Source organism: Hylobates moloch, unplaced genomic scaffold, assembly GCF_009828535.3.
Source record: "Hylobates moloch isolate HMO894 unplaced genomic scaffold, HMol_V3 SCAFFOLD_14, whole genome shotgun sequence".
In the NCBI taxonomy this organism is placed as follows: Eukaryota; Metazoa; Chordata; class Mammalia; order Primates; family Hylobatidae; genus Hylobates; species Hylobates moloch.
This window is the reverse complement of record NW_026652289.1, coordinates 5,923,039-5,947,920: the sequence shown is the minus strand read 5'-3', so window position 1 is coordinate 5,947,920 and position 24,882 is coordinate 5,923,039. Positions and strand designations below refer to the sequence as shown.

The window sequence follows — 24,882 nt, the reverse complement described above, 5'->3', positions numbered from 1 at the left end:
CAAGGCAGGCAGATCAACTGAGGTCAGGAGTTTGAGACCAGCTTGGCCAACATGGTGAAACCCCATCTATACTGAAAAAATATAAAAATAAGCCAGCTGTAGGGACGGGCCTCTATAATAATCCCAGCTACTCGGGAAGCTGCGGCAGGAGAACCTCCCTCACCAGGTACTGACCTCCCTGCTGTAAGCCACATATGTGCCCAGGTCCGAGTGCTGCCATCCACCTTCAGCTACCCTCCCACGGAGCTGTTCTGCCCCAGCCCAAAGCATGCACTGCAAATCCCTACAGCTTCTCAATCCAGATCAAACTCCTCATTCCCCCAGAGCCATTTCTTTCAGCAGGATTACTGAAGGGAACACTGTGGCTGAATCGCCCTCCATGAATTGGAAATACTGCTCTCTCCTTACCTAATTAGTTTGGATGCCTCCAGCTGCAAATGCAAAAACCTTGACCCACGTGGGCCTAGACAGCAAAGGCAATAAAGTCCCAGGTGATCTCATGTACTGCCAGACATCATGGGGTCAAGAATTAAATGAGATAAACCTCTTTTGCAGACTCCCGTATTAAGAATACGGAAACCTTCTCCAGAAACCCCTCAAAAGAATTGTTTTTACATTTCATTGTGCAAACTCTGGTTGTCTGCCCATCCTTAAATCAAAGGGAGCTGCTGCTTTTGATGGGTCCTGGCCAGGGCTCGTGGCTTTGATGGATTTGGACTCTCCTGTGTAGGCAGGTGATCTGGCCTGTGGTGGGCTTCCCTCCAACACAAGACTGCAAAAGAGTTCTATTGTCACTGAGTGTACAGTGTTCCGGGGCTGCTGTAACAAAGTTCCACAAACCGGGGTGCCTAAACAACAGCAAGTTATTCTCACACCTTTCTGGGGGCCATAAGTCCAAAATGAAAGTCCTGGCAGGGCTGGAGTCCCTCTGAAGTTTCTACAGGAGACCCCTTCCTTGCCTTGCCCGGTGTCTCTTGGCCTGTGGCAGCATAAGTCCAATCTCTGTCTTTGCCCAGCTATGTTTTCCATCCGTGTCTGCATCCAGATTGTCTCCTTTTAATAAGGACACCAGTCATATTGGATTAGGGATCCGGCCTACTTCAGTAAAGCCTCATCTTCACTAATTATATCTGCAAGGTGCAAGTACACTATTTCCAGATATGGTCACATAAGGTACTGGAGGTTACGAATTCAACATACAAATCTGGGAGGTGGACGGGAAATAATTCAATTTTTAGCACAGAGAAAGGAGGGAAATTGAAACTGGAGCAGGGAACAAATTGCATCTGCTATATGGACCCTCCTGTTTTACGAATTCCTTTTTTACCCCAGAGAGTCTTTAGCTGGTGGAACTTCAGGCTGACTTAGGAAGTGAAATGCATATGTTTGGGTGGAGCTCAGGATGCCCTACCAAGGGCGTGGCAGCTGCTGAGGGGTTTCCTTCACTAAGCAATGTCCCCTCCACCACACGTACTTTCCCTGGATTCCTCCCATTCTCTGCTTCTGCCTCCAGAAATTTATTCTTAAACAATTCTGGGGGCCAGAAGTGCAAAATCAAAGTGCTGGCATAGCTGCAGTCCCTCTGAAGCTTCTGTGGGAGACTCCTTCCTCGGAAAAACTCCCAGCAAAGTTGCAGATGTATCTGGCAACTGGACTTGAGAGGGAAGCAGGAGGGATCTGAGTGTTGCATATGTGCAGGATAAATTGTTGGGGGAGGACTGCTGGGGGTGCTGGTGACTGAATTTAGGAAAATGCATAAGCTGGGTGTTCTTAAACCTGGGACACCTCATCTTCTATCTCAGGCACTGATCTGTCATGTTTGGGAAGGCCTTAAACTATAATTCAGAAATGATGATTGATACGGTTTGGATCTGTGTTCCTACCCAAATCTCATGTTCCATTTTAATTCCAGTGTTGGAAGAGGGGCTTGGTGGGAGGTGATTGGCTCAGCAGACTGAGTGGTCACAAGGAGCCTGGGAAACATGTGGGGTTAATTCAAGGTGGCCAAAGCTTCACCATGGGGGGCAGCTTGGGGCTGGGCTGCTTCCTCCTCCAAGAAGTATCACAGAGCAATGCTACCGGGACTGGAGATTTCCATTTAGCTAATTAGGGGTTAAGATAAAGATTTGTGGGTCCTGGTGGCAGTGGGTGAGGGCAGAAAGTAAAAGAGGTTGACTATGGATTATCCAGGCATAGATACACATGTTTTCAACAGAAAAGGAGATGGGTTATTATATGTCAGGCCCAACATATCTGCCCCGGCAATGGCAGGGCTTGAGAGTGGCCTGAGGTCAAATCATAATATGGAGATCTGTACAGAAATAGCCGAGACCCTGCAGACGGTCAGGTCAGAGCTGAGTGAGTTGGTGCACGCACATGTGTGCACCTGCATTCTGACAGTACAGAAATCTGATGGGCATAGCAACCCACAGACCTTCCTGGATTCTGCACGGAGGAGGGAGACCACATTACCCAGGCTGGACTGGAGGCCACGGGCTAACTTTGGGAGCTTGGGGGTTCATTAGATTCCAAGAGTAACCGACTCTCCAGGGAAGCGCCTGCTCCTGTTTGATAAGCGGTGCTCTTTTGTCCTGCATGCAGGGATCAGAAAGGACCTATGCAGAGCAGCTCACAAAAGCAGAGCGGCTTGTTCACCGTGGGCCACAGGTTCACGCTGAAACCAGTGTTCCTGGAAACACGAGGCTTCAGATCAGCCAGTGGCAGAAAGCTGGGAGCGGGGAGGATGTAATTTGAGCACCTGAGACAAACCTTAGGGATGGCTATCCATTTAAGAGACTCAGGGGGTTTTGGAGCTGTGAAAGGAAATTAAATTTTGGGACCCCAAACTCGTTTAGCCAAAGAGAAAAGTCAAGCTGGGAACTGGGTCACGCAAACCTGCCTCCACCTTTTGGTTCCTAAACAAGATGGCTACAAGATGAAAAGCTACACGCTTCCCTCATATTTTGCCCACAAGGAAATTCCTGGTGAGCTGTTAAAACTTCCCCATGGCCATGCAACTTGATAGCCTATCTTTACAGGTGCAGTCGCTCCGCCCACCAGACACAAATGTATAACTGAATGTTCCCTTCCCCATCTTGTCTGTGTTATGTAAAATGCACATTCCCCACAGTTTTCCTCTGCCCCTTTTGTTTATGTGAAAACTGTGTGCTTCTCAAAATCTCGTCCTTTCCCCTTTAAATTTGGAGCCCTCAAAATCACCTTCAGAGAAAGGAACAGACCTGTATCCCGGGAGCATCCTTAACTTTGGCAAATAAATATCCTAAAATGATTGAGACTTGTCTCATTATTTTCCTCGATCGACAGAGCTATTTTTTTTTTTTTTTTAACATAAAGTCATTCCCTGGGCCTCAAACAGTTCCTGGTTGGGGGAAGGGGCACATAAGTGGCATAGTTTCTGTCATCACCAGAGGCCAAATTTGATTGCAAGCAGAGCCTACTCCCTCTGCCTTTTCTGCGAAGGCTCCTAATCGTTATCTCACATGATAAATATTTTGGGTAAAACATAAACCAGAATTGTGATGACAGTGTAGACTCACAGGCAGGAACCCTAACAGAACTGGAAAGATTCACATGCAGTAACCTTCCATCCCATTGATTGCTTTCCATGACAATTCCATACATGCTTGCTGGCTTTCTTCTCTGCCTGTGGCTTCCTTATGCTTGATTCAATAACAACAACAAAAAGATGTGTGTGTGTGTGTGTGTGTGTGTGTCTGTGTGTGTGTGTGGTGGGTGTTTATTGTTAAAATGCTTTATTTTTGGAGTGATGTTTCTTGAAAGCAGTAAGAAAATTTCCCATATAGGAGATTCATCCGTGCAGGGTTCGCAGGATCTCACAGTGAGCCCCCAGAAGCAGGTTCCATCCAGAGAGTCCGGGTCTTTAAATTATGTTTACAGACAGCACCAGGCCATCCTGGGAGTCCAGACTTCCTGCAGGAGCAGCTGTCTTAATTTCCTGACGTCGTCCAATTAGACAGCAAGGTCTCCCCTACTGAATTTAGAAATATTTGCAGCCCATTTTTTAAAATGACTTATAGAAAGGGGAGAATACTTAATGTGTGTATCTAGACCCGTAAACTCTCCTTTATATCTATTTTTTTTTTTCAGTTTGAGATCCTAAAACACTTTACTGATTGTTCTTAAACAACCAGGGTTAGGCAAAAGACATTGGCCGTCAGAGTTTCTAAAGGCACCACTCCAGGGCTGAGCTTTGGAAGGGTATTGCACAAGGATGAAAATACCTCCCCATGGGCCACAGAGGTCCTCTTTCTTCTTCCCTTTTCCTAGCCTGTGGCCTTTTCATTTCTTTTTCAGAATAACTTTCTGGAAATGCTCCTATGCACAGTGCCATCAATATACATTTTCTCTTTCTTTCCAACCAAAGAATCATTTACTCTCTGTATGTACTGGAATACTTATGTAGAGTATCTTATGTCTTACAACGTGTTTTCACATGTGTTAGCCTGTTTAATTTTCATGATAACTCTATGAAGACGGCATAGTTCTTCCTATTTTCTAGGCCCAGAGAGATAAACTAATACAAACAGTCATGAAGAGGTTCATTTAACTTATTTAAATCCACCTATCCATGACTAGCTTGTATTAGTTCAAGAATCTAAAATTTGGCCAACTCTATCATCTCTTTTTGAAGTGTGTTCACTTTAAATGTTCTCTCTCATCTCCTCCATGTACTGTAGAACATTCGAACAGAGAGTTACTCTTGCCTGGAGTCTTTCATTTTCTTGTATCTGGTTTCTCTGCCTCCTCTCCCTGGAATACCCTCTCTAGCCTCAACAGTCCTGCCTTTTGAAGGCCCTTGTGTCTTTAAGACTGAACTCAGATGCTGCAGCTTTTCATTCCACAGTTTCTTAGTCAACTGGGGCTGCTGTAACAAAGTGCCACACATTGGTGGCTTATCAACAATGGAAATGTATTCCTCACAGTTCTAAGGCTAGAAGTCTGAGATGGGGCTGCCAGCAAGGGCAGGTTCTAGCATCCTCCTCCAGGTTGCCACCATCTTGTGTATCCTCGCATGGTGGAAACAGAGAACAGGAGAGCTCTCTGGGTGTCCCTTCGATAAGGACACAATTCCATCCCTGAGAGCTCCCCCCTTGTGACCCAATCACTTCTCAAAGGCCTCAGCTTCTAATATCATCACATTGGGGGTAAGATTTCAACATATGGACTTTGAAGGGACACAGACATTCAGTTCATTGCACATGGTCACTGATCCTACAAACCGAAGCAAATCACACCCTTTTCCATGCACCCTGGTGTTCTGGGCTCTGTTCTACCAGTTGTGTATTCTGCCAGACAGGAATTGGACATATACTCACTCAATTATCCCCAGAGAGCAAAAGCTCCCAGAGGGCAGGGGCCACCTCATCTCCTTAGTCCTCCGTGATGCTACACAACTACCACTGAGTACAGAGATCTGGAAAGAGGACATGTGGGGGTATCTTCCATTCTTGAAGCCTATTTTCCATGAAGCTTTCCTTAATTCCCCCAAGCTGACATTTCTATCCTCCTCTGAACGTCACAGACATGATCCATGCGACTCTTCACCCTGCATTATAATCAGTGGCTTCTATCTTCTTCCTGGTTATCTCCCCTTCCAAAACATGAGGCCTGTCACTCATGAGGGTAAGGTCCATGGTTGATTGTACTTGTATCCTTCCTTCATAGGGTCTTATATATACTAGGTCCTAGATATGTGTTTATGGACTAGAAAATTGTCTTATGCATTTAGAATCTATTAAAATAACTGCAAAATACACCCCTTTCATTGGGGAAAGATGGACCAACTCTGGGGTCAACATTGCTCCTCAGATTTTGGGTTTCCGTATTATTTCATCAATTTATAACTTTTAAAAATTACCATTTCAGCTCTGGATTTAAACAGTACCACAATTTGTTATCAAATTCTTGCACATCATTTCCTCCAGAGCATATGATTTAAAAGTCAAAAACTAGGTATTGAGTATGTACAAAATATATTCCAAAACAACCCCATTTCATAATTATAATCCGTTTCACAATATAAAAGTTTAATAAATAAGCACTTGGATGTTTTTATTGTTCTGTTGGAAATAGTGGACTAAAATAAACTCTTTCTGAGTTAGGATGGATACTTGTCTGTTAGCTAGCCTTTCAATATCACACACACACAAATACACACACTCCTGAATGCCACCTTTAAATCTCATTCTTCTAATAAATCATATGGTAGAGACTTTTCCAAACTATCCATAGCAGAATTAAAGTTAAAAAAAAAAGAGGAAATCCAAAGGCCAGGCATGGATTGTAATCCCTGCCTGTAATCCCTCATGCCTGTAATCCCAGTGCTTTGGGAGGCCAAGAGGGGAGGATTACTTGAGGCAAGGAGTTTGAGACCAGCCTGGGTAACAAAGTGAGACCCTCATCTTTACAAACAATTAAAAAAAAATAGTTGGGCTCAGTGGCATACACTGGTAGTCTTAGCTACTAAGAAAGCTGAGGTGGGAGAATCCCTTGAGCTCAGGAGTTCGAGGGTGTAGTGAGCTTTGATGGTGCCACTGCACTCCAGCCTGGGCAACAGAGTGAGCCTCTGCCTCAAAAAAAAAAGTGGGAGGGGAGTCTGAATAAAGCCTTGTAATCAAGTAGAAATCATAGTTCATTCAATGGAAAATTCCATAAATGGGCATAAGCCATTCACTGTAAACTAGATGCACCATTATTTGTTAATAAGCACAACTCAGTAAATTGGTTCACTTTATATCCTTTCCTTGGTTGCCAGTTACCAATGTATGAAAATAATTTCATTATAAGGCACCTTTTTCTATATATTGGGCCAGCAGCACCAGCATTAAGCCTAGTCTTACACATTTCTGTCTTGTAGTTGTTTGCTAGTCACTTGATTTTAAAATGATCCTTAATAGCAACCTACTCATCTGACAAAGGGCTAATATCCAGAATCTACAATGAACTCAAACAAATTTACAAGAATAAAACAAAAAACCCCATCAAAAAGTGGGCAAAAGACATGAACAGACACTTCTCAAAAGAAGACATTTATGCAGCCAAAAAACACAGGAAAAAATGCTCATCATCACTGGCCATTAGAGAAATGCAAATCAAAACCACAATGAGATACCATCTCACACAAGTTAGAATGGCCATCATTAAAAAGTCAGGAAACAACAGGTGCTGGAGAGGATGTGGAGAAATAGGAACACTTTTACACTGTTGGTGGAACTGTAAACTAGTTCAACCATTGTGGAAGTCAGTGTGGCGATTCCTCAGGGATCTAGAACTAGAAATACCATTTGACCCAGCCATCCCATTACTGGGTATATACCCGAAGGACTATAAATCATGCTGCTATAAAGACACATGCACACGTATGTTTATTGCGGCATTATTCACAATAGCAAAGAGTTGGAACCAACCCAAATGTCCAACAACGATAGACTGGATTAAGAAAATGTGGCACATATACACCATGGAATACTATGCAGCCATAAAAAATGATGAGTTCATGTCCTTTGTAGGGACATGGATGAAACTGGAAACCATCATTCTCAGTAAACTATCGCAAGGACAAAAAACCAAACACCGCATGTTCTCACTCATAGGTGGGAATTGAATGATGAGAACTCATGGACACAGGAAGGGGAACATCACAGTCTGGGGACTGTTGTGGGGTGGGGTGGGGGGGGGGGGAGGGACAGCATTAGGAGATATACCTAATGCTAAATGACCATTTAATGGGTGCAGCAAACCAACATGGCACATGGATACATATGTAACAAATCTGCACATTGTGCACATGTACCTTAAAACCTAAGGTATAATTGAAAAAAATAAAAAATAATAATAATAAAAAGAATGTCTATTCTGCTCCACAAGGTCTTAAAAGGACCCACGTACCTTTTATTTTCTTTTTTTGCCGCCCTTGGGGTTTAAATAAATAAATAAATAAATAAATCCTTAAAAGGAAATCCATGGACAAGCCAGCTTGCAAATAATAAAATGCATGACAAAAGGCTTTATAAAGAACACATCTGAGGCCATGTATAGGGTTTTTCCACAGGAAAATCAACAGGGTAGCAATGTGGGTGTTAAAGGCAGAGACCTACTCATCTGCTAGGTTGCCCAGAGCCCATACCAATAGCTGTGAGAACCAAAGGAAGAGAAGAATGTGACTCATGCTCCACACACAAGGGGCCCTGGGCACGCTGTCAACAATTGGCTGGACGTTTACCATCCTCTTCAGTCATGTTTTCAGAACAACAAAACTTTAAACTCAGCTATATCACACCAATGGGTCTTCTTCTGTGTTGATTTTAAACAGGTATGTATGGAGACAATTGAAAAAGGAAGCCCCCAGAGACCTATGTATTTAAACTAGGTAAAACGAAGCATTTCTTCTCTCTTACTTTTAACCGTGAGGTACATGGACTTGCTGACGTCTGCGCCCACATCGTTGCTGACCTTGCAGAGGTAGTAGCCACTGTCTTCCTCCACGACATGCTTGATCAGCAAGGACCCATTGCTGAGAACTTGGATTCGGCCATTTAGGGCAATTGGCTGGAACTGGGGAACCCCAGCACCTGAGACAGAAAAAGAAAGAGGAGCAATGATGCAAACGAGACTAAGTATGGGAAGACTATGAGTTCAAGCACACCCAGACTCATAAAGAGAAGCACCAGACACTTTACACTGATCCCATAAGGCAGTCACGGGATACACCAGGTTTTTCTTTCTTTCCTCCAATATTAAAATTCTTGTTTAGAGAGAAAAGCATTTATTTAAAATGACAGTATCTCAGACTCTGAGATAAAAACTAACAGAACTTACAGATAGTTTCTCTACATAAAAAGCCAAATTTGATGAGTGTTAAGTAGCTGATAATTTATTCAAAGAAATCACAGTAGAACAACCACAGAAGCAGACAACTCTCACGGTGCTAAATAAATTCCTTGTGTTCCCAGGGACTTAATATGAACGTAAACAACGAGTGCTCCAGGGACATGGCATTTGAAGTCTTTGCTCACTGCACATGTCTGAGGCTACAAAGAGAATAGGAACATTGAAGGTTTCTCTTTAAGGGCGGTTATATTCCAGTCTAGAAACACAATACACCATTAATATCATTTAATGTTATTTAAATAAATACATCAGATTAGTGCAGTAAGACAGCACAGAATTAAAACACCTCTCTCCTCAGAGTGGTTCCATGCAAGGAGGGAATGGCACCGATATGATATGCTATTATAACGAATGTGATATGATTCATATGAAGGACTTATATACAACTGTGTAAAAAAAAGGATTTTAGAAATAATGAAACAGATTATGAAGGTCCTAGAAGAGTTCTGGGAAGATGGTGACTGGAAGAACCTGCCATGCTGCCTGCTTCTGGCCTGGAGGAGTTGGGTGCGCTGGGAGAATGGGATTCAGGCCTTGAAGGACTCTCCCAGGGCATTTTTCTTCTCTGGCCTGAGTATCTGGGGACTTGAGGGGAAAGCTCTGGGGTGAGCATCTTCCTGGAGGAAGCTCAACGTTTGGGCCGAGGATGTGTTCTAGAGAGAAGGTGCTAGCTTCCCGGCCCAAGAATCTACATGGGAGCTGAACAAGTCAGACATCTCCACAGGCCTCAAGCAGGAAACTTCAGACTTTGCATCTGAGGACAGGAGAATGGGAGACACTTCCTCCTGCTGTCTCCATACCCTAATGACAGCTTGTATATTGGTCTCACTTGAGCTCACAATGGCAGAGACTGTGGCTGTGCCTTCCTTTCCCGTGTTTCTGGTTTAGATTTCTCAGCAACTTGTCTCTCGCCCCACTGAAGAGACGAGAGAAATTGATAAGGTACCTAAGGGGACCTTCCACATTGAATAGGGAGATCAAGTAGAATCCCTACAACAGGTGGTTCCCATCAAAATGGAACTGCTAGAAGGGACATACGACAACCTGAATTTTTTTTTTTTTTTTTTTTTTTTTTGAGATGTAGTCTTGCTCTCTCACCCAGGCTGGAGTGCAGTGGCACGATCTCAGCTCACTGCAACCTCTGCCTCCTGGGTTCAAGTGATTCTCCTGCTAATCCCAGCTACTTGATAGGCTGAGGCAGAGAACTGCTTGAACCTGGGAGGCAGAGGATGCGGTGAGCCGAGATCACGCCGCTGCACTCCAGCCTGGGCGAGAGAGCAAGACTTCATCTCAAAAACAACAACAAAAAAAGAAAAATAATAAGAAGAAAATAAAATTACATGAATGTAGATTGATAAGAATATAACTGTCTTTACTGACAGATAACATGATTTTCTACATAGATAATTGAAAAGAGTAAACAAAAGAGTTGCTATAACTATAAAATGAGTTTAGCAAAGTCATGGGATACAACGTCAATATACAAAAATCAATATCAATTTTATTTATGTATAATAGTAACCAATTGGGAATAAAAATTAAAAAGAAAATATGTTGGCAAAAAAACATAAAATATTTAGAATAAATTTAACAAAATATGTGCAAGACCAGCCCCCTGAAAACTGTAAAAGTTGTTGAGAACAACTAAATAAGACCTAAATAATTGGAGAGTTATACCATGTTCATGAATAAAAATACTTAACATTTTCAGAAAGAGGTTGGTAATCTTTTTCTGTAAAGGCCAGAGAGTAAATATTTTAAATTCAGCAGGTCATACAGTCTCTGTCACAAGTACTCATCTCTGCCACTGAATCATGAAAGTAGCTATAGAAAATACAGAAACAAAATAGCATGATTGTGTTTCATAACAACTTATTGGCAGGTCATGATTGCTCACACCTGTAATCCCAGCACTCTGGGAGATCAGGGTGGGGGCAAGGCTTGAGACCAGGAGTTTGAGACCAGCCAGGGTCACAGAGTGAGCCCTCATTTCTATAAAATTTTAAAAATTAGCTGGACATGTTGGGTCACGCCTGTAGTCTTAGCTACTCCCAATGCTCTGGGAGGCTGAGGTGGGTTTGAGGTTACAGTGAGCTCCACTGTACACTAGCCTGGGTGACAGTGAGACCTTGTCTCTAAAACAAGTGGAAGAGGAGGAGGAGGAGGAGGAGGAGGAGTCGTCTTAAAAAATACCGAATCTGAGAAGAATTGATCCTTGTCCTAGCATACAGTGATAAATGTTGGTGATCACTATGAGGAAATAAGATAGTCTAAAAAACTTATTTACAAAAATAAAAACAGGATGTGGGCCAAATTTGAATTGTGGCCCATAGTTTTCTGATATCTGATTTAAAGGTAATTAAGAGAAATGTAATGTAGGATAATTGCACATTTAGAATAGGGAGCACCCACTAACAAAACTCACATGTTTGCATTAGTTCTTTATTACATATCTAAAATATGAATTTTCATAAAATGGTTCTAAGTAGAAAAAGTTTTTAAAATTCTTTTCATAAGGAATTCAAAGTCAGGGATAAAAATATTTAAAAACATAACAGTATTTTATTATCTCTTCAATATGTTTTCCTCACTCAAGCTAATGAATATTTTATAAAGTGAGACTAAAAGGACAACCATTTTTATCCCTAAATCTGCTCCCTCCTTGGAAATAAATTATCAAAATGTACAAAATTCAGAATTATACCAGCAACTTGTATAATGCAGATAATTTAAAAATTCATATGAGACTTTTATGTGGCCAAGAAACATATGAAAAAAAGCTCATCATCACTTGTCATTAGAGAAATGCAAATCAAAACCACAATGTGATACCATCTCATGCCAGTTAGAGTGGTGATCATTAAAAAGTCAGGAAACAACAGATGCTGGAGAGGATGTGGAGAAATAGGAATGCTTTCACACTGTTAGTGGGAGTGTAAATTAGTTCGACCACTGTGGAAGACAGTGTGGCAATTCCTCAAGGATCTAGAACTAGAAATACCATTTGACCCAGCAATCCCATTACTGAGTATATACCCAAAGGATTATAAATCATTTTACTATGAAGACACATGCACACATATGTTTACTGCAGCACTATTCACGACAGCAAAGACTTGGAACCAATCCAAATGCCCATCAATGATAGACTTGATAAAGAAAATGTGGCACACATGCTTCACGGAATACTATGCAGCCATAAAATAGAATGAGTTCATGTCCTTTGCAGGGATATGGATGAAGCTGGAAACCATCATTCTCAGCAAACTAACACAGGAACAGAAAACCAAACACCGCATGTCCTCACTCATAAGTGGGAGGTGAACAATGAGAACACATGGACACAGGGAAGGGAACATCACATACTGGGGCCTGTGAGAGGGTGGGGCAAGGGGAGTGAGAGCATTAGGACAAATACCTAATGCATCCAGGGCTTAAAACCTACATGATAGGTTGATGGGTGCAGCAAACCACCGTGGCACATTTATACCTACGTAACAAACCTACACGTTCTGCACATGTATCCCAGAACTTAAATAATTAAAAAAAAAAAAAAACCTTAATTCATATGAAAGTTCACAGAAGATTTTGGTGCCCTTTTTTTTTTGAGAAGGGTCTTGCTCTTTTGCCCAGGTTGGAGAGCAGTGACACCATCATAGCTCACTGTGGCCTCAAACTCCCAGGTTCAAGCAATCCTCCCCCCTCAGCCTCCCAAGTAGCTGGGACTACAATACAGGCAGACACCACCACCCCCCGCTAGGCTTTTAAAAGTTTTTTGTAAAGATGGGGTCTTGCTTTGTTGCTCAGACTGTCTGAAACTCTTGGCCACAATTGATCCTTCCACCTTAGCCTCCCAAAGTGTTGCGATAACAGGCACGAGAAAAAATATATACGTCAGTATAAGAGTGGTTGATTTTGAAAAATAATGAATGAAAGCTATTTACTAGTTTACTTATTGGGATTTAAAGCATGAGAATTTTGGATTAGGGAATCTGAATTTTTTGTCAAAAATTCAAACAGTAAAAAAGTAAATGCCTTCAGAGAGATCATGGAGTTTCTAATATTTTCTAAACATAAAATAATGTATCCTCCGTTTCTATGCAAATGGACTTTATTAATTACTGAGCACCTGTACTGTGACAAATACTGGGTGAGGAGCTATGGCTAAAAAGATCAGAGAAATACAAATCAAAACCACAATGAGATACCATCTCACACCAGTTAGAATGGCCATCATTAAAAAATCAGGAAACAACAGGTGCTGGAGAGGATGTGGAGAAATAGGAACACTTTTACACTGTTGGTGGAACTGTAAACTAGTTCAACCATTGTGGAAGTCAGTGTGGCGATTCCTCAGGGATCTCGAACTAGAAATACCATTTGACCCAGCCATCCCATTACTATATACCCAAAGGACTATAAATCATGCTGCTATAAAGACACATGCACACGTATGTTTATTGCGGCACTATTCACAATAGCAAAGAGTTGGAACCAACCCAAATGTCCAACAACAATAGACTGGATTAAGAAAATGTGGCACATATACACCATGGAATACTATGCAGCCATAAAAAATGATGAGTTTGTGTCCTTTGTAGGGACATGGATGAAACTGGAAAACATCATTCTCAGTAAACTATCGCAAGGACAAAAAACCAAACACCGCATGTTCTCACTCATAGGTGGGAATTGAACAATGAGAACTCATGGACACAGGAAGGGGAACATCACACTCCGGGGACTGCTGTGGGGTGGGGGGAGGGGGGAGGGACAGCATTAGGAGATACACCTAATGCTAAATGACGAGTTAATGGGTGCAGGAAATCAACATGGCACATGGACACATATGTAACAAACCTGCACATTGTGCACATGTACCCTAAAACCCTAAAGTATAATAAAAAAACACACACACACACACAACAGATATATAACTGCATGTAAAATATATATATAAAAAACAATGTCCTCTGAAGAATATAAATGTTAACACAAGTAAAATTATCATGAATTCCATAAAAAAAAAAAAAAATCATGACTCCCGTCTCTTTTTCTTCTTCCTTCTCTCCCTCCCGCTCAGTCTTAACTCTGGGAAATTCCAGCTACCATGTTGTGAGCTGCTCTGTGGAGAGGCTCCCATGGGAAGGAACTGGGGGGTGGTCTCCAGTCAACAGTCTGAGAAACTAAAGCTTATCAACCATCACAGGAGTGAGCTTGGCAGAAGACCCTCCCACAGCTAAGCTTTGAAATGACTGCATCCCAGCCAACCCCTTGGCTGCAGTGTTGGGAAGACTGTGAACCAGAGGTCTCAGCTAAGCCACACATGCATTCCAGACCTACAGAAATGGGAAGCTATTAAATGTACACTATCTTAAGCCACTAAATTGGGGTAATTTGTTACAAAGCAATAGATTCCTAATGTGTAAAATTAGGTAAGTTACATAATATTTCAGCTTTTTAACTTGTAAAATGGAAATAATAGAACCTTCATTATAGGAGGGTAGAAGCACTAAAGTTCTTGAACTATGTATTGGTATGGCTCATAGTAAGCAAACAACATTGTTGTTCTTTTTAACATTGTTTTTAATTATTTAATAATTTTAAGATTATATGGCTGTCTTTCCCATTCCACAAGAATAGGGACCATGTTGCCACGAATGTCTCCACTCATCAATGAGTCCATCAGTAGAGAGAAATATATAGTGGTAGGCAATCTGTATGCCTAATTCAGGGAGAAGAATTTTGGACCAAAGGTGATGCATATTCAAATCTTAAAATATATTAACATATTTACAATAAACTGCCTTAAAAATGTACTAATGTTATCTCCTTCAGTGCTAGCTGAGGGTTAATTTTTTCCTCATACATGTATGCTATTAATCTTTTAAATCTGCATCAATACTATACATCACCATTTTAATTTGCACATTTTGGCAGTTTTTTTTTTGTATTTTTGTTTGTTTTTGTTTATAGATAATTTTGAGCATCATGAATGTATTGGCCATCTGTATTTGTTCTTTAGTAAACAGCCCATTTATCCCTTACCCATTTTTCTACTGAGCTTTTGTCTTTTTCTTCATTTTCCAAAGCACTTTGGGTTATAAGGAAGTGTTTCTATGTAATTATTTTACCAAACTCTTTTTTTGTTCTCGTTGCTTTAATCAGAAGAGGATGTTGAATATTATCAGCTACTTTTTAATCATATATTGAGATATCATGTTTTTTTCTCCTATACAATTAGACTGCATTTTTAAAGAATTTGGTTTTTATAAATTATCAAATTACTTCTTGTGGATGTTGTGTTCTTTAGTGTGAGGATAATAAATTTATTGGAAGTTAAAATTAAGGAAAAAGCCTTCAACTTTTATTTAAGTGCTTAAATTTGTAACACACTTTGAATATCAGAAAAGGCTATTAATGTCATTCTCAAAGTTGACTGTGAATTGAGAGTAGATTTAGTCCAATACACACAACCTGAAAACTCAACCAAATGTAGGATTGAAAAAATATAACCATAAGATAGGTAATCTAAACATTTCAAATGATATAAAACTGTATTTAAGAAAATGAAAATCAAATAAAATGCTGGTATGGTTTGAAAAATTTACATGAATATCCATGTCGACAACACATTTTTTTCCTTTTCTTAAATGATTTTCACCAGAAAAATGCTTGTAATAGTTGAAACATTTAAAGAATCACAACATAAAATTAACTACAATGCTAAGTTGTCTCAATTAAATAGCAGAAAAGGACGATCTGTTAATTCCTATCTAGACTGAGGTAAGCTTCTTTATTACTAAAAGGTCCTAATGAAGATAGAAATAAAGTTTCAAATGCATTTAAGAAAACATTAAATCTTTTTTTCATCAGAAAAATGTACCTAAGTTGAAGGGTTATTGCATCTAAAGATCTAATTGTGGTTACTAAATGGAATAATGGTGAACACACTGCAAACCGATTCATCTGCTATGAGGACTACAGTTCTAAGGGTTAGCATTTCTTTAATTTGAGGGAAGTAGACTTCGCCAGGGTTTGACAGAATTATCTATCAGTCATCTACTTTAGATTCATCTTTATTCTAAAGAGTAAAATTTAACCACAGCATCCATATGTAAAATCCTGTAATCTTCTTAGCACAAGGTAAGCACTTTAGGTAATTAGCTAGAAGATACAATGTGGCAACCAGCAGTCATTAATTAAAACACTGTCAATTTTCTGTGGCTAGCAGGGGTCAAGTGGGGACAATTTCAATGTTCCGTTACATGAAAATAAAATGTTAAAGCATTATGTAAGGCACATACTGAATTGCTAGTTATATTAATACTGGGTCACCTTTCTTATTTATTGCAAATATATGCCTAGCTGTGTTTATAGGGACTGAGAGTATGGGGACAGTGGAAAAAGGACAGCTGATTGTCACCAAATGAGCCCACTTTGAAGGCAGCAGAAAATAAGAAAATTGTTTCATTTTTTTTCTGTCACTGTTAAGTCTTTGCTGGTCTGTAGAGAGGGTGCTTGGCTAAGAGTCAAAAGGGTTAGGTTCTCATGCTCTCTGAAACTACCCATGCCTTACAGCAAGTGGCTTATTTTCTCTGCATCCTTAATTTCATCATATATGAATAAGGAGAATAATCCATTTACATATGACGTAGGATTGTTATGCACATAAAGTGAAACAAGATTGTATGAATGTGGGTATAAATGCCTGCATGCAAGGAGAGCTTGGTCAATGAGCTCATCCCGAGAGGTCCCCTTATAGGGTGAAATAAGACTGAAGAGTCGCAGGACCATGGAAAGGAGGTCTCTTTAGCCTCACCAATGGTTTGCACAACAATGGTCAGGTGGTAAGCTGTTCTTTCTTCTCACCAAGGAATCAAACACAATCCCTTTCATCCTTATGGAGAGAGTGGTGTTTTCCTCAAGAATGCATTTGTTTTTCTTCTTTAGGAAGGGGGGTTTCCTTTCTGAGAATAGTTGGGGGATTGCAGGAAGGCATTGGGTAAAAAGATAGAGGTTGCGATGGAAAGAGAAGAGAAAAAGCAAGAATAGCAACAGCAGTTGCACCTAAATAAGGTTTAGTAGCTGAAATACAATGCTTATTCAGTGAAGGAGTGCTGAAGAGTTCTGTTACAAAGAAGAATCCAGAAGTGGACAGAGGTACAGTCCTGAGACACTACTGGCTTGGTTCCAGGCTGGAGAGCTATTTCCAATCCCTGAGAAAGAAGCTTCCACCACTGTGCAGGTAATATTTATGACACTGAAAGTTCGTGTCAGATGCTGTATGTTGATCCTTAGCACTACCACTTTCCCTCTAAACTCTGCCCTAAATTGCAGGGCTTGAAAGCCTGAAAACTACATTCCCTGGCTCCTTTGTTACTAGATTCTGGTTTACATTTTACCAGTGAGAGGCACTTAAAAACAATTTTGAAGGTGCAAGGGTGGAAAAGCCATTATTTTGCTTTAGAAGCAGCAAATTGATGCATGGGTCAACCCCAAACGTCAGGTTTATGGCTGCCTGCAGGAGAACTACAAATCACTGCTTGAGTACTAGAAGTAGCTGTTAGTATGGGAGAAGCAGCTCATAGTTCCTACACTTCTCAAGTGCTTAAAGGGCCGCTCAGTTTGACCATGCTTCAAAAGATTTTGCATGCCCCTAATTCCCTTTGTTAAATCCCTTCTTGATAACACACCACACCGTGCCCTAACTGAGACACCATCCAGGTTACTTCTTTTGTAAATCTGCACATAATTGTGTCCACTGTGCAATCCAGTTATCTTTCCTTAACACCTTCATTTCTATGTTGAAGAAGGCTATCCAATGAAAACGATGGAAATTTCCCGGTCTAGATTAGTGTCTAATCAGGATTTGTTACAACTTGCTAGTCCACTAGTGCTTCAATGTCTAATTCTGTAACTAATATGTAATTATGTAACTAATACATAAGAATCCCTTTTTTATCAGCCAGAAGGAATTGACCCTTCACTTACTTATCAGATAATTGATCCATGAACTGAACACAATTCAGCACTCATCAAGGGGTCATGTGATATTGGAAGTGGTTGAAGTGGCTCAATTATGCAGATTCCACCAGTGCTTTGCCTTGCTCCTGGGAGGAGCCCTGCAGCAGTGTCTACCATTCAAGGTCTCCAGCCACCATTTCCCTGGAGCAATGGCTCCCCAAACATTTGTCTTCAGTGTGGCTGCCTATACCCAGAAGAAGGCTTCTAGAAACTTTCCCAGGAAATAAATGAGGAGGACAGATGGAGGAGTGCTGAAAAATAAAGAAAGGAAGAGCAAGATGGGCCCCGGGGTTGACTGTCCTGGTGGCTCCACCAAGGCTCAGGGTAATTACACTTCCTTAGGTGAGGACCCTGCAGAGGTCCTGCAGCAGCTCCCAGGGCCACTGAGATGCCGATTAGGGTAGCACAGAGGAAGGCAGAAGGCTTTCTGCTCTGCTGTTTTTTCCTATCATCAAAGGAAGAAAATAAAACAATATGTGGAACACTCACCTTCTCTGTTCAGCTTACAACTTGTTTTCAAGAACTCATTATTTCTTTGTGAGGCCCCTTGTCTCTTCTTGGGGAACACACAACACACAAGCAGAGCTCCTTTTGTTGTGCGTGAGGGATCCGTATTGGACTTTGAACTTGGGTTTATTTTTACCATGTGTGCCACAGAGAGATGTTGCCGCCTTCTCCTTTTTGGATTATTTGAATTCTTTCCCCATATTAATTCAATATTTGCATCTTATCGCCTAATTGGAAATCGGGGGTACTGGGTGAGAGCCGGGACTTGATAGCCTGGATCAGAGGAGTGCACTGGGGCAGAACAGAGGATCACTGCTGCTTCAGGAAACCAAGGACATGGAAGAGGTCAAAACCATCGGTGTGGAGGCTTGGGGTGCTCTGAACAACACAGAGCAGGACAAATGGTGAGTCCAGGAGTGGGCATGGTGAGAGCACTGAATGGTGTGCAGATGCACAGGCAGGGGTGGGACAGTGGGAGGGCAGCAGCCTCCACCAGGTAAGGCTTGTGGTCAGAAGTTTTATTCTGGTGATCCACACTAAGAGGATTAAGATAGGGCCAGGATTGGAGCCACTGGTCCCAAGGAGATGACCAAGATAAGGGTCAGAGACAATGCAGAGACCCAATTTCCCAGAACAGGGATGCAAAAGAGACACTTGTCTGAGCAAAGCCTGTGGAACTGGCATTCAAGGTCAGAGTGAGTGGCAGCAAGGGCAAAAAAAGAATGAGACAAAATGCCTTGGACACTGAACCTGGGGGCACTCAGGCACGAGGCTGGGGCAGAGTGAAACATGCAAGGGCATACAGAGCAGGACAAAGGGACCAGAACTTGGAGAGGAGCCTTGGAGGACCTGAAAACTCAGTATCATCCCAACTGGGCCCTATGAACGTGCTCCCCATTGAGCTATTTTAATATAAATCCCCTACTTTCCCAGAGGAAAAACAAAAGAGAATTTTATTTAAGCAATTTTCTGTCTCTTGATAATTTGCTTCTTTCCAGACGTATCTTTTCAATGTACAACCTGCAGTGTGTTCAGCAGTGTGATCCACAGGTGATCCTCGTGTGATCTGCAGTGTCATCTGCAGTGTGATCCACAGTGAGATCTGCAGTGTGATCTGCAGTGTGGTCATCAGTAAGATCTGCAGGTATCCGCAGTGTGATCTGCAGTGTGATCCATGGTGTGATCTGCAGTGTGATCCACAGTGTGATCACAGTGTGATCCGCAGTTTGATCTGCAGGTGATCTGCAGTGTCATCCACAGTATGATCCACAGTGTGATCTCAAGGTGGTCTGCAGCGTGATCTGCAGTGTGATCCACAGCGTGATCCTTGGTGTGATATGCAATATGACCCACAGGTGATCTGTAGTGTGATCTGCAGTGTAATCAGCAGAGTGATTCACAGTGTGATCCACGGTGTGATCTGCAGTGTGATCCAGAGGTGGATCTGAAGCATGATCTGCAGTATGATCTGCAGATATCTGCAGTGTGATCCAGAGGTGGATCTGAAGCATGATCTGCAGTATGATCTGCAGATATCTGCAGTGTGATCCACGGTGTGATCTGCAGTGTGATCCAGTGTGATCTGCAGTATGATCTGCAGGTATCTGCAGTGTGATCCGCAGTGTGATCTGCAGGTGATCTGCAGGTGATCTGCAGTGTCATCCACAGTATGATCCACACTGTGATCTCAAAGTAGTCTGCAGCATGATCCACAGTGTGATCTGCAGTGTCTTCTGCAGTGTGATCTGCAGTATGATGTGCAGTGTGATCACAGCGTGATTAATAGGTGATCTGCAGTGTGATCTGCAGTGTGAGCCCTCTCTTGACTGCTGAGGAAGGGAATGACTTGGTCATCTCACCAGAGAGGTCTGAAATTGGTGTTGGCAGAAAACCTGCTCTAGAATTAACCTGCTTGAGGGACTTGGGCTTGTCCTTTCCCGCATATTTCTCATGGTCTTCTGAGACACAGGCTATGAGGGCTACAGAAGGTCCCAGGGATGTCCCCTGGACCTTGGGAGGGAAGTCATGGGCAGGATCAAGGTGAGCCATTCCAGGGCATGCCCCTGAAGTAGGAGGGGACTCCAGAGAGGGTCACCTGAGCAGTTTGGCCAGTATTGAGCACAACATGTGTTTTCCCCTCCATCTTGTATGGAAACATTAACTGTCTGGAGTGCCTAGTTTTATTTCTACGAATCTCTCAACAAAAGAATCAAGTTCCTGTTGCCCCCTGTGATGAGTCTATAACCACAGGGGAGGAGTTCTCCAGGTGGGCTGACACTGAGCAGAAGAGGATTCTTTAAGGGCCCTAGTGGTAAGGGACAGCCAGGCCCTCTGGGGGACTGTGCGTGGTGAGTGCAGAAGTGACAACCTCCAGCAGCTTGTCTGGGGACAGTAGGAGAAGGAGGAGCAAAAGCAAACCTGTGTGTGCACCAAATAGTGGTGGATTCTCTGGAGCCTCCACGGAAACATGGAGTTGGGGAAACTACAATGGGCAGAAAGGACACAGGAAAAGGGGCGGGGAGAAAGACAATCTCAAGAGAGACAGGAAGAAATAGAGTCACACCCCCATTGCAGCCCTTTGTATGAGCTACAGAGTGGGGAAAATAGAAACTCCTCTAAATTAAGAACAGCATTACCTTTGCTGGGAGAAGAAAGAGATGTGGACAGCTACATAAGGACAAGCTCAACAAAGATTGGCTGTAGACAGCTCTTGACCCCTTTCCACCCAGAAAACTAAGGAGGACAAAAGAAAACCAGATGCCATAGCTTATAAAAATTCACTACCACTGACAAATGGAAAGAATGCAATAAAATTATTAATGTTCATAAAAGAAAAACTTGGATACATGAAAGGACTATCCATGGTATTGGCTGGGAAGACTCAATATTCTAATGACATCAGCATTCTTCACGTTAGGCTTTAAATTTATGATCCTCCAAATTTTCCAGATTTTTTAGAAACTTGATAAAGTTATCTTAATATGCATCTAGAGGGAACAAGAAAACAAAAATCCATGCAGAAAAAGGAAGGACATTTTTGAAAAATAAAAGTCACAAGGGGAGTATTGTCAAAACAGATATTAAAATAGAAAGAGATAAACTTCTAATACGTGTGGTGCTGAACAGGCAATTGAGTGTAGCAGCGAGAAGGCTGAAACACAGACTCCAGTATTCACATTTTCCCCTTAGACAATAAGGTATCGCAAATGAAAAAGTTTGGGCTCTTCAATAAATGGTTTTAGGACAAATGGCTAGCCATGTAAGTTCATGATAATGGCAATAATGATATTAATAATAGCTAACACATATTGACTAATGGCTATGTGCCAGAAGCCATAATAAATGCTTTCTATGAGTCATCTTACTAAATCATCACATTTATCCCCTTATTTTATCTGTTTCAGCTGTAAGGATGCTGTGGTTCATATGGGGTAGGTAATTTACACGCAGTCACGCAACCAGACAGGGTTGTATTGTGGCTGGGGTTTGAACTTACAGCCCAGTCTCCTAACTGATGATTTCTACTCTTCCTCCTCAATTCCCACTTTACTTATTTTACTAAAATCAAGTCCAAATTTAATGAACCTTTGTATATAAACAATAGAATTTCATATTTGAAGATGGAGGCATAAACCAACATTTCTTCTTCTCTTCCTGGGAACAACATGAAAGCAAATGGGAGAGAGAAGCCTAGAAAAATGTAGCCTCTATTTCCTATGAAATTAGAAAATAGCTAAACTTCCAACTACAGAATGGGTAAATGGGCAACCAACAGGGTAACTGAGCAGAAGAGCATGCAGGAAGATGAGGGAATCAGGGCCACCGCTGTGAACTTCAGAAGTCCCAGCAGAGTGGGTCACAGGTGAGAGCAAAGCCTCCATCAGTGAAAACAGTGTGCATAGGCGGGTGTGGGTGGCACTTCCCCAGGCCTGATGTGGCTTAGAATTTTAGAAGTAGGGTTAGCTGAGGAGTCAGGCATTTGAACAAAACAATCTTTTTCTGGGGACACGGATTTTCTTCAAATGTAAGTACAGTAGTTCCCCCTCGACCACATTTTCACTTTCCATGGTTTAAGCTACCTGAGGTCAATTACAGTCTTAAAATAGGTGAGTATAGCCTCATAAGATATTTCGAGAGAGAGAGAGAGCACATTCACATAGCTTTTATTACAGTACATTGTAATAATAATTTTATTCTACTACTCAGAATTTTTGCTAATCTCTTACTGTGTCTGATTTATAAATTAAACTTTATCAGGGGTATGCATGTGTAGGAAAGCGCATAGTATATGTAGGGTTTGGCACTCCCCAAGGTTCAGCCATCCCCTGGGTGTCTTGGGGCTACTGTATTCAAAAGGAAGCCAAGACCTAGCAAAGATACAATAAGCAAAATAGAAGAAAAAAACAGAACAAGAAACCAGGTATCACAATTTAGATGAAGACTGTGAATAAAACAGTCACTTGTCTATAAAGCCATGGCTGAAGAACGGTAAACTGTGACCTGGCAGAGCTGGAGAGAAAGAAGGAGAAAAAATATAAACTCACAGCAGTGAAGGCAGAACTGGAGCGGGCACAAAGAAGAACAGACCTTGCTGGGGAAAAGACATGGAGAACAGAAATGGAAAAATATCGAACAAATTAAAATGGAAATCAATGAGTTAAAAAACCAGAGAGAAAATGACAGCTACAGAGTAGGTGGCAATCCCACGGAACCACAATCAGAGACCCTGAAGAAGAAAATGAAAGCAGGGAAGAGAACACTTAGAGATACAATTCATGGGAAAAATGTTTTTTAAAATAAGCTGAATCTACATATTAAATAGATGCACCACATCTATGGGAAAATTGACCCCAAATGGAAAACACCAAATTATAGACTAAAAATTTACCAGACTTCAGGGCAGGTGCGGTGGCTCACGTCTGTAATCCTAGCACTTTGGGAGACCGAGGTGGGTGGATCACGAGGTCAGGAGTTCGAGACCAGCCTGGCCAATATGGTGAAACCCCATCTCTACTAAAGATACAAAAATTAGCTGGGCGTGGTGGTACGTGGCTGTAGTCCCAGCTCCTTGGGAGGCTGAGGCAGAAGAATCTCTTGAACCTGGGAGGGGGAGGTTGCAGCAAGCCAAGATCCTGCCACTGCACTCCAGCCTGGGTGACAGAGCGAGACTCCATCACAAAAATAAAAAAAGAAAAAACAATTTACCAGACTTCAAAGTCAGCTCTTTGGTGCACAGAACCAAAAAGATTAAGTTCCTTCTACAGGGAAATCAAGCAGTCTGTGCTCCCTCCAAGGAGACAGTGTGAGCCGCCAATATCTGTCCTTTGGGTGTAAAAAGGCAAAGAACAAACCATGCAAACCAGAAAGAGGTTGGAATATTCTTCACTATGTCCAAGTAACTCGTACTGAGCACAAAATCAATCTAACACAGTCAATTGCAAAAGTTGGGCATATGGCTGCAGAATAGAACATAGAGGGTCTAAGCTCTGACAATGTAGAAAATATTCATCAAAATCTAGGATAGTTAGAAAATTTATCATTGCTTATACTGGAAATTGACAGCTGTATCTGCAAAGAGAGGAGCCCCAAACCCTGATCTTATCCCAGCCCCAGGTCTGCCTGCCTGGAGTCGTCCTGTCTGTCACCGTCACTTCCACTCTCCTCACTGCCTGGGGTTATCCCCTTTCTGTCACACCCATAGTAAGCCCATCACTCAAAGACATTCAGTATCCAACTATTTGTCCCTCCTCCACGCTGCCATCACCCTGGTCCCGGCCACATCCCAGCCAAGGCCTTGGAACTGCTCTCCAGCTGAAATTCCTGTCCTCCACACAGCCTGCTTTCAAAACAGCATGCCAGTGTGATCCTTTAAAAGCATGAGGCAGATCACACCATCTCTCTCCAATTACCCAGCTAGCCTCCTGGCTTCTGGCTTCAGCACAGCAGCAGCTGAAGAGACCGCATCACCATCACAACTCTCATGCTCACCATACCCACTCCCCACTTGGGCACAGCCAGGTCCTTGCAATGACTGATGGGGACCCAGTGCAGGAGTCTCCTCTCCCAGGACTTCCTTTCACTAACTCTGCCACAGCTGTAATGTCCTCCTTGGTGTTTCTGGATCGTTCCAGGCATCAACCTCCCCGCCTCGCCCCCCACCCCCAACTTGGGAACTAGCTGGCCCCTCACCTTTCGCTCTCCCTCGGAGGACAGGAGCACAGGACTCATCTGTCTTCAAGTCTTTCCTCGGACTTTCCCTACTCCTGGGGTATGTTGACAATGCTATTTTAAATGCGAACTACTCCCCACTGTCCTCCAGCATCACCCCCCAGGCATGTTCTGACTCTTGTTTTTGGATATTCCCACGACCAAGTTTCCCTGGAGGTCAGAGACTCTGTGGACAGCCAGAGAGAGCAA

At 42.2% G+C, this 24,882-nt stretch overlaps 1 protein-coding gene across 1 annotated transcript in view; it reads right to left on the bottom strand.

The window, feature by feature from the left end:
• DSCAM (DS cell adhesion molecule) overlaps positions 1-24,882 on the bottom strand; it is a gene marked incomplete at its 5' end in the record, with an annotated part of 789,264 nt that overhangs the window by 231,761 nt on the left and 532,621 nt on the right. The window contains one exon of the mRNA XM_058427845.1: positions 8,439-8,612. Within this exon, the coding sequence (XP_058283828.1) occupies positions 8,439-8,612 (174 nt within the window). The remainder of the gene's footprint in view (positions 1-8,438; positions 8,613-24,882) is intronic.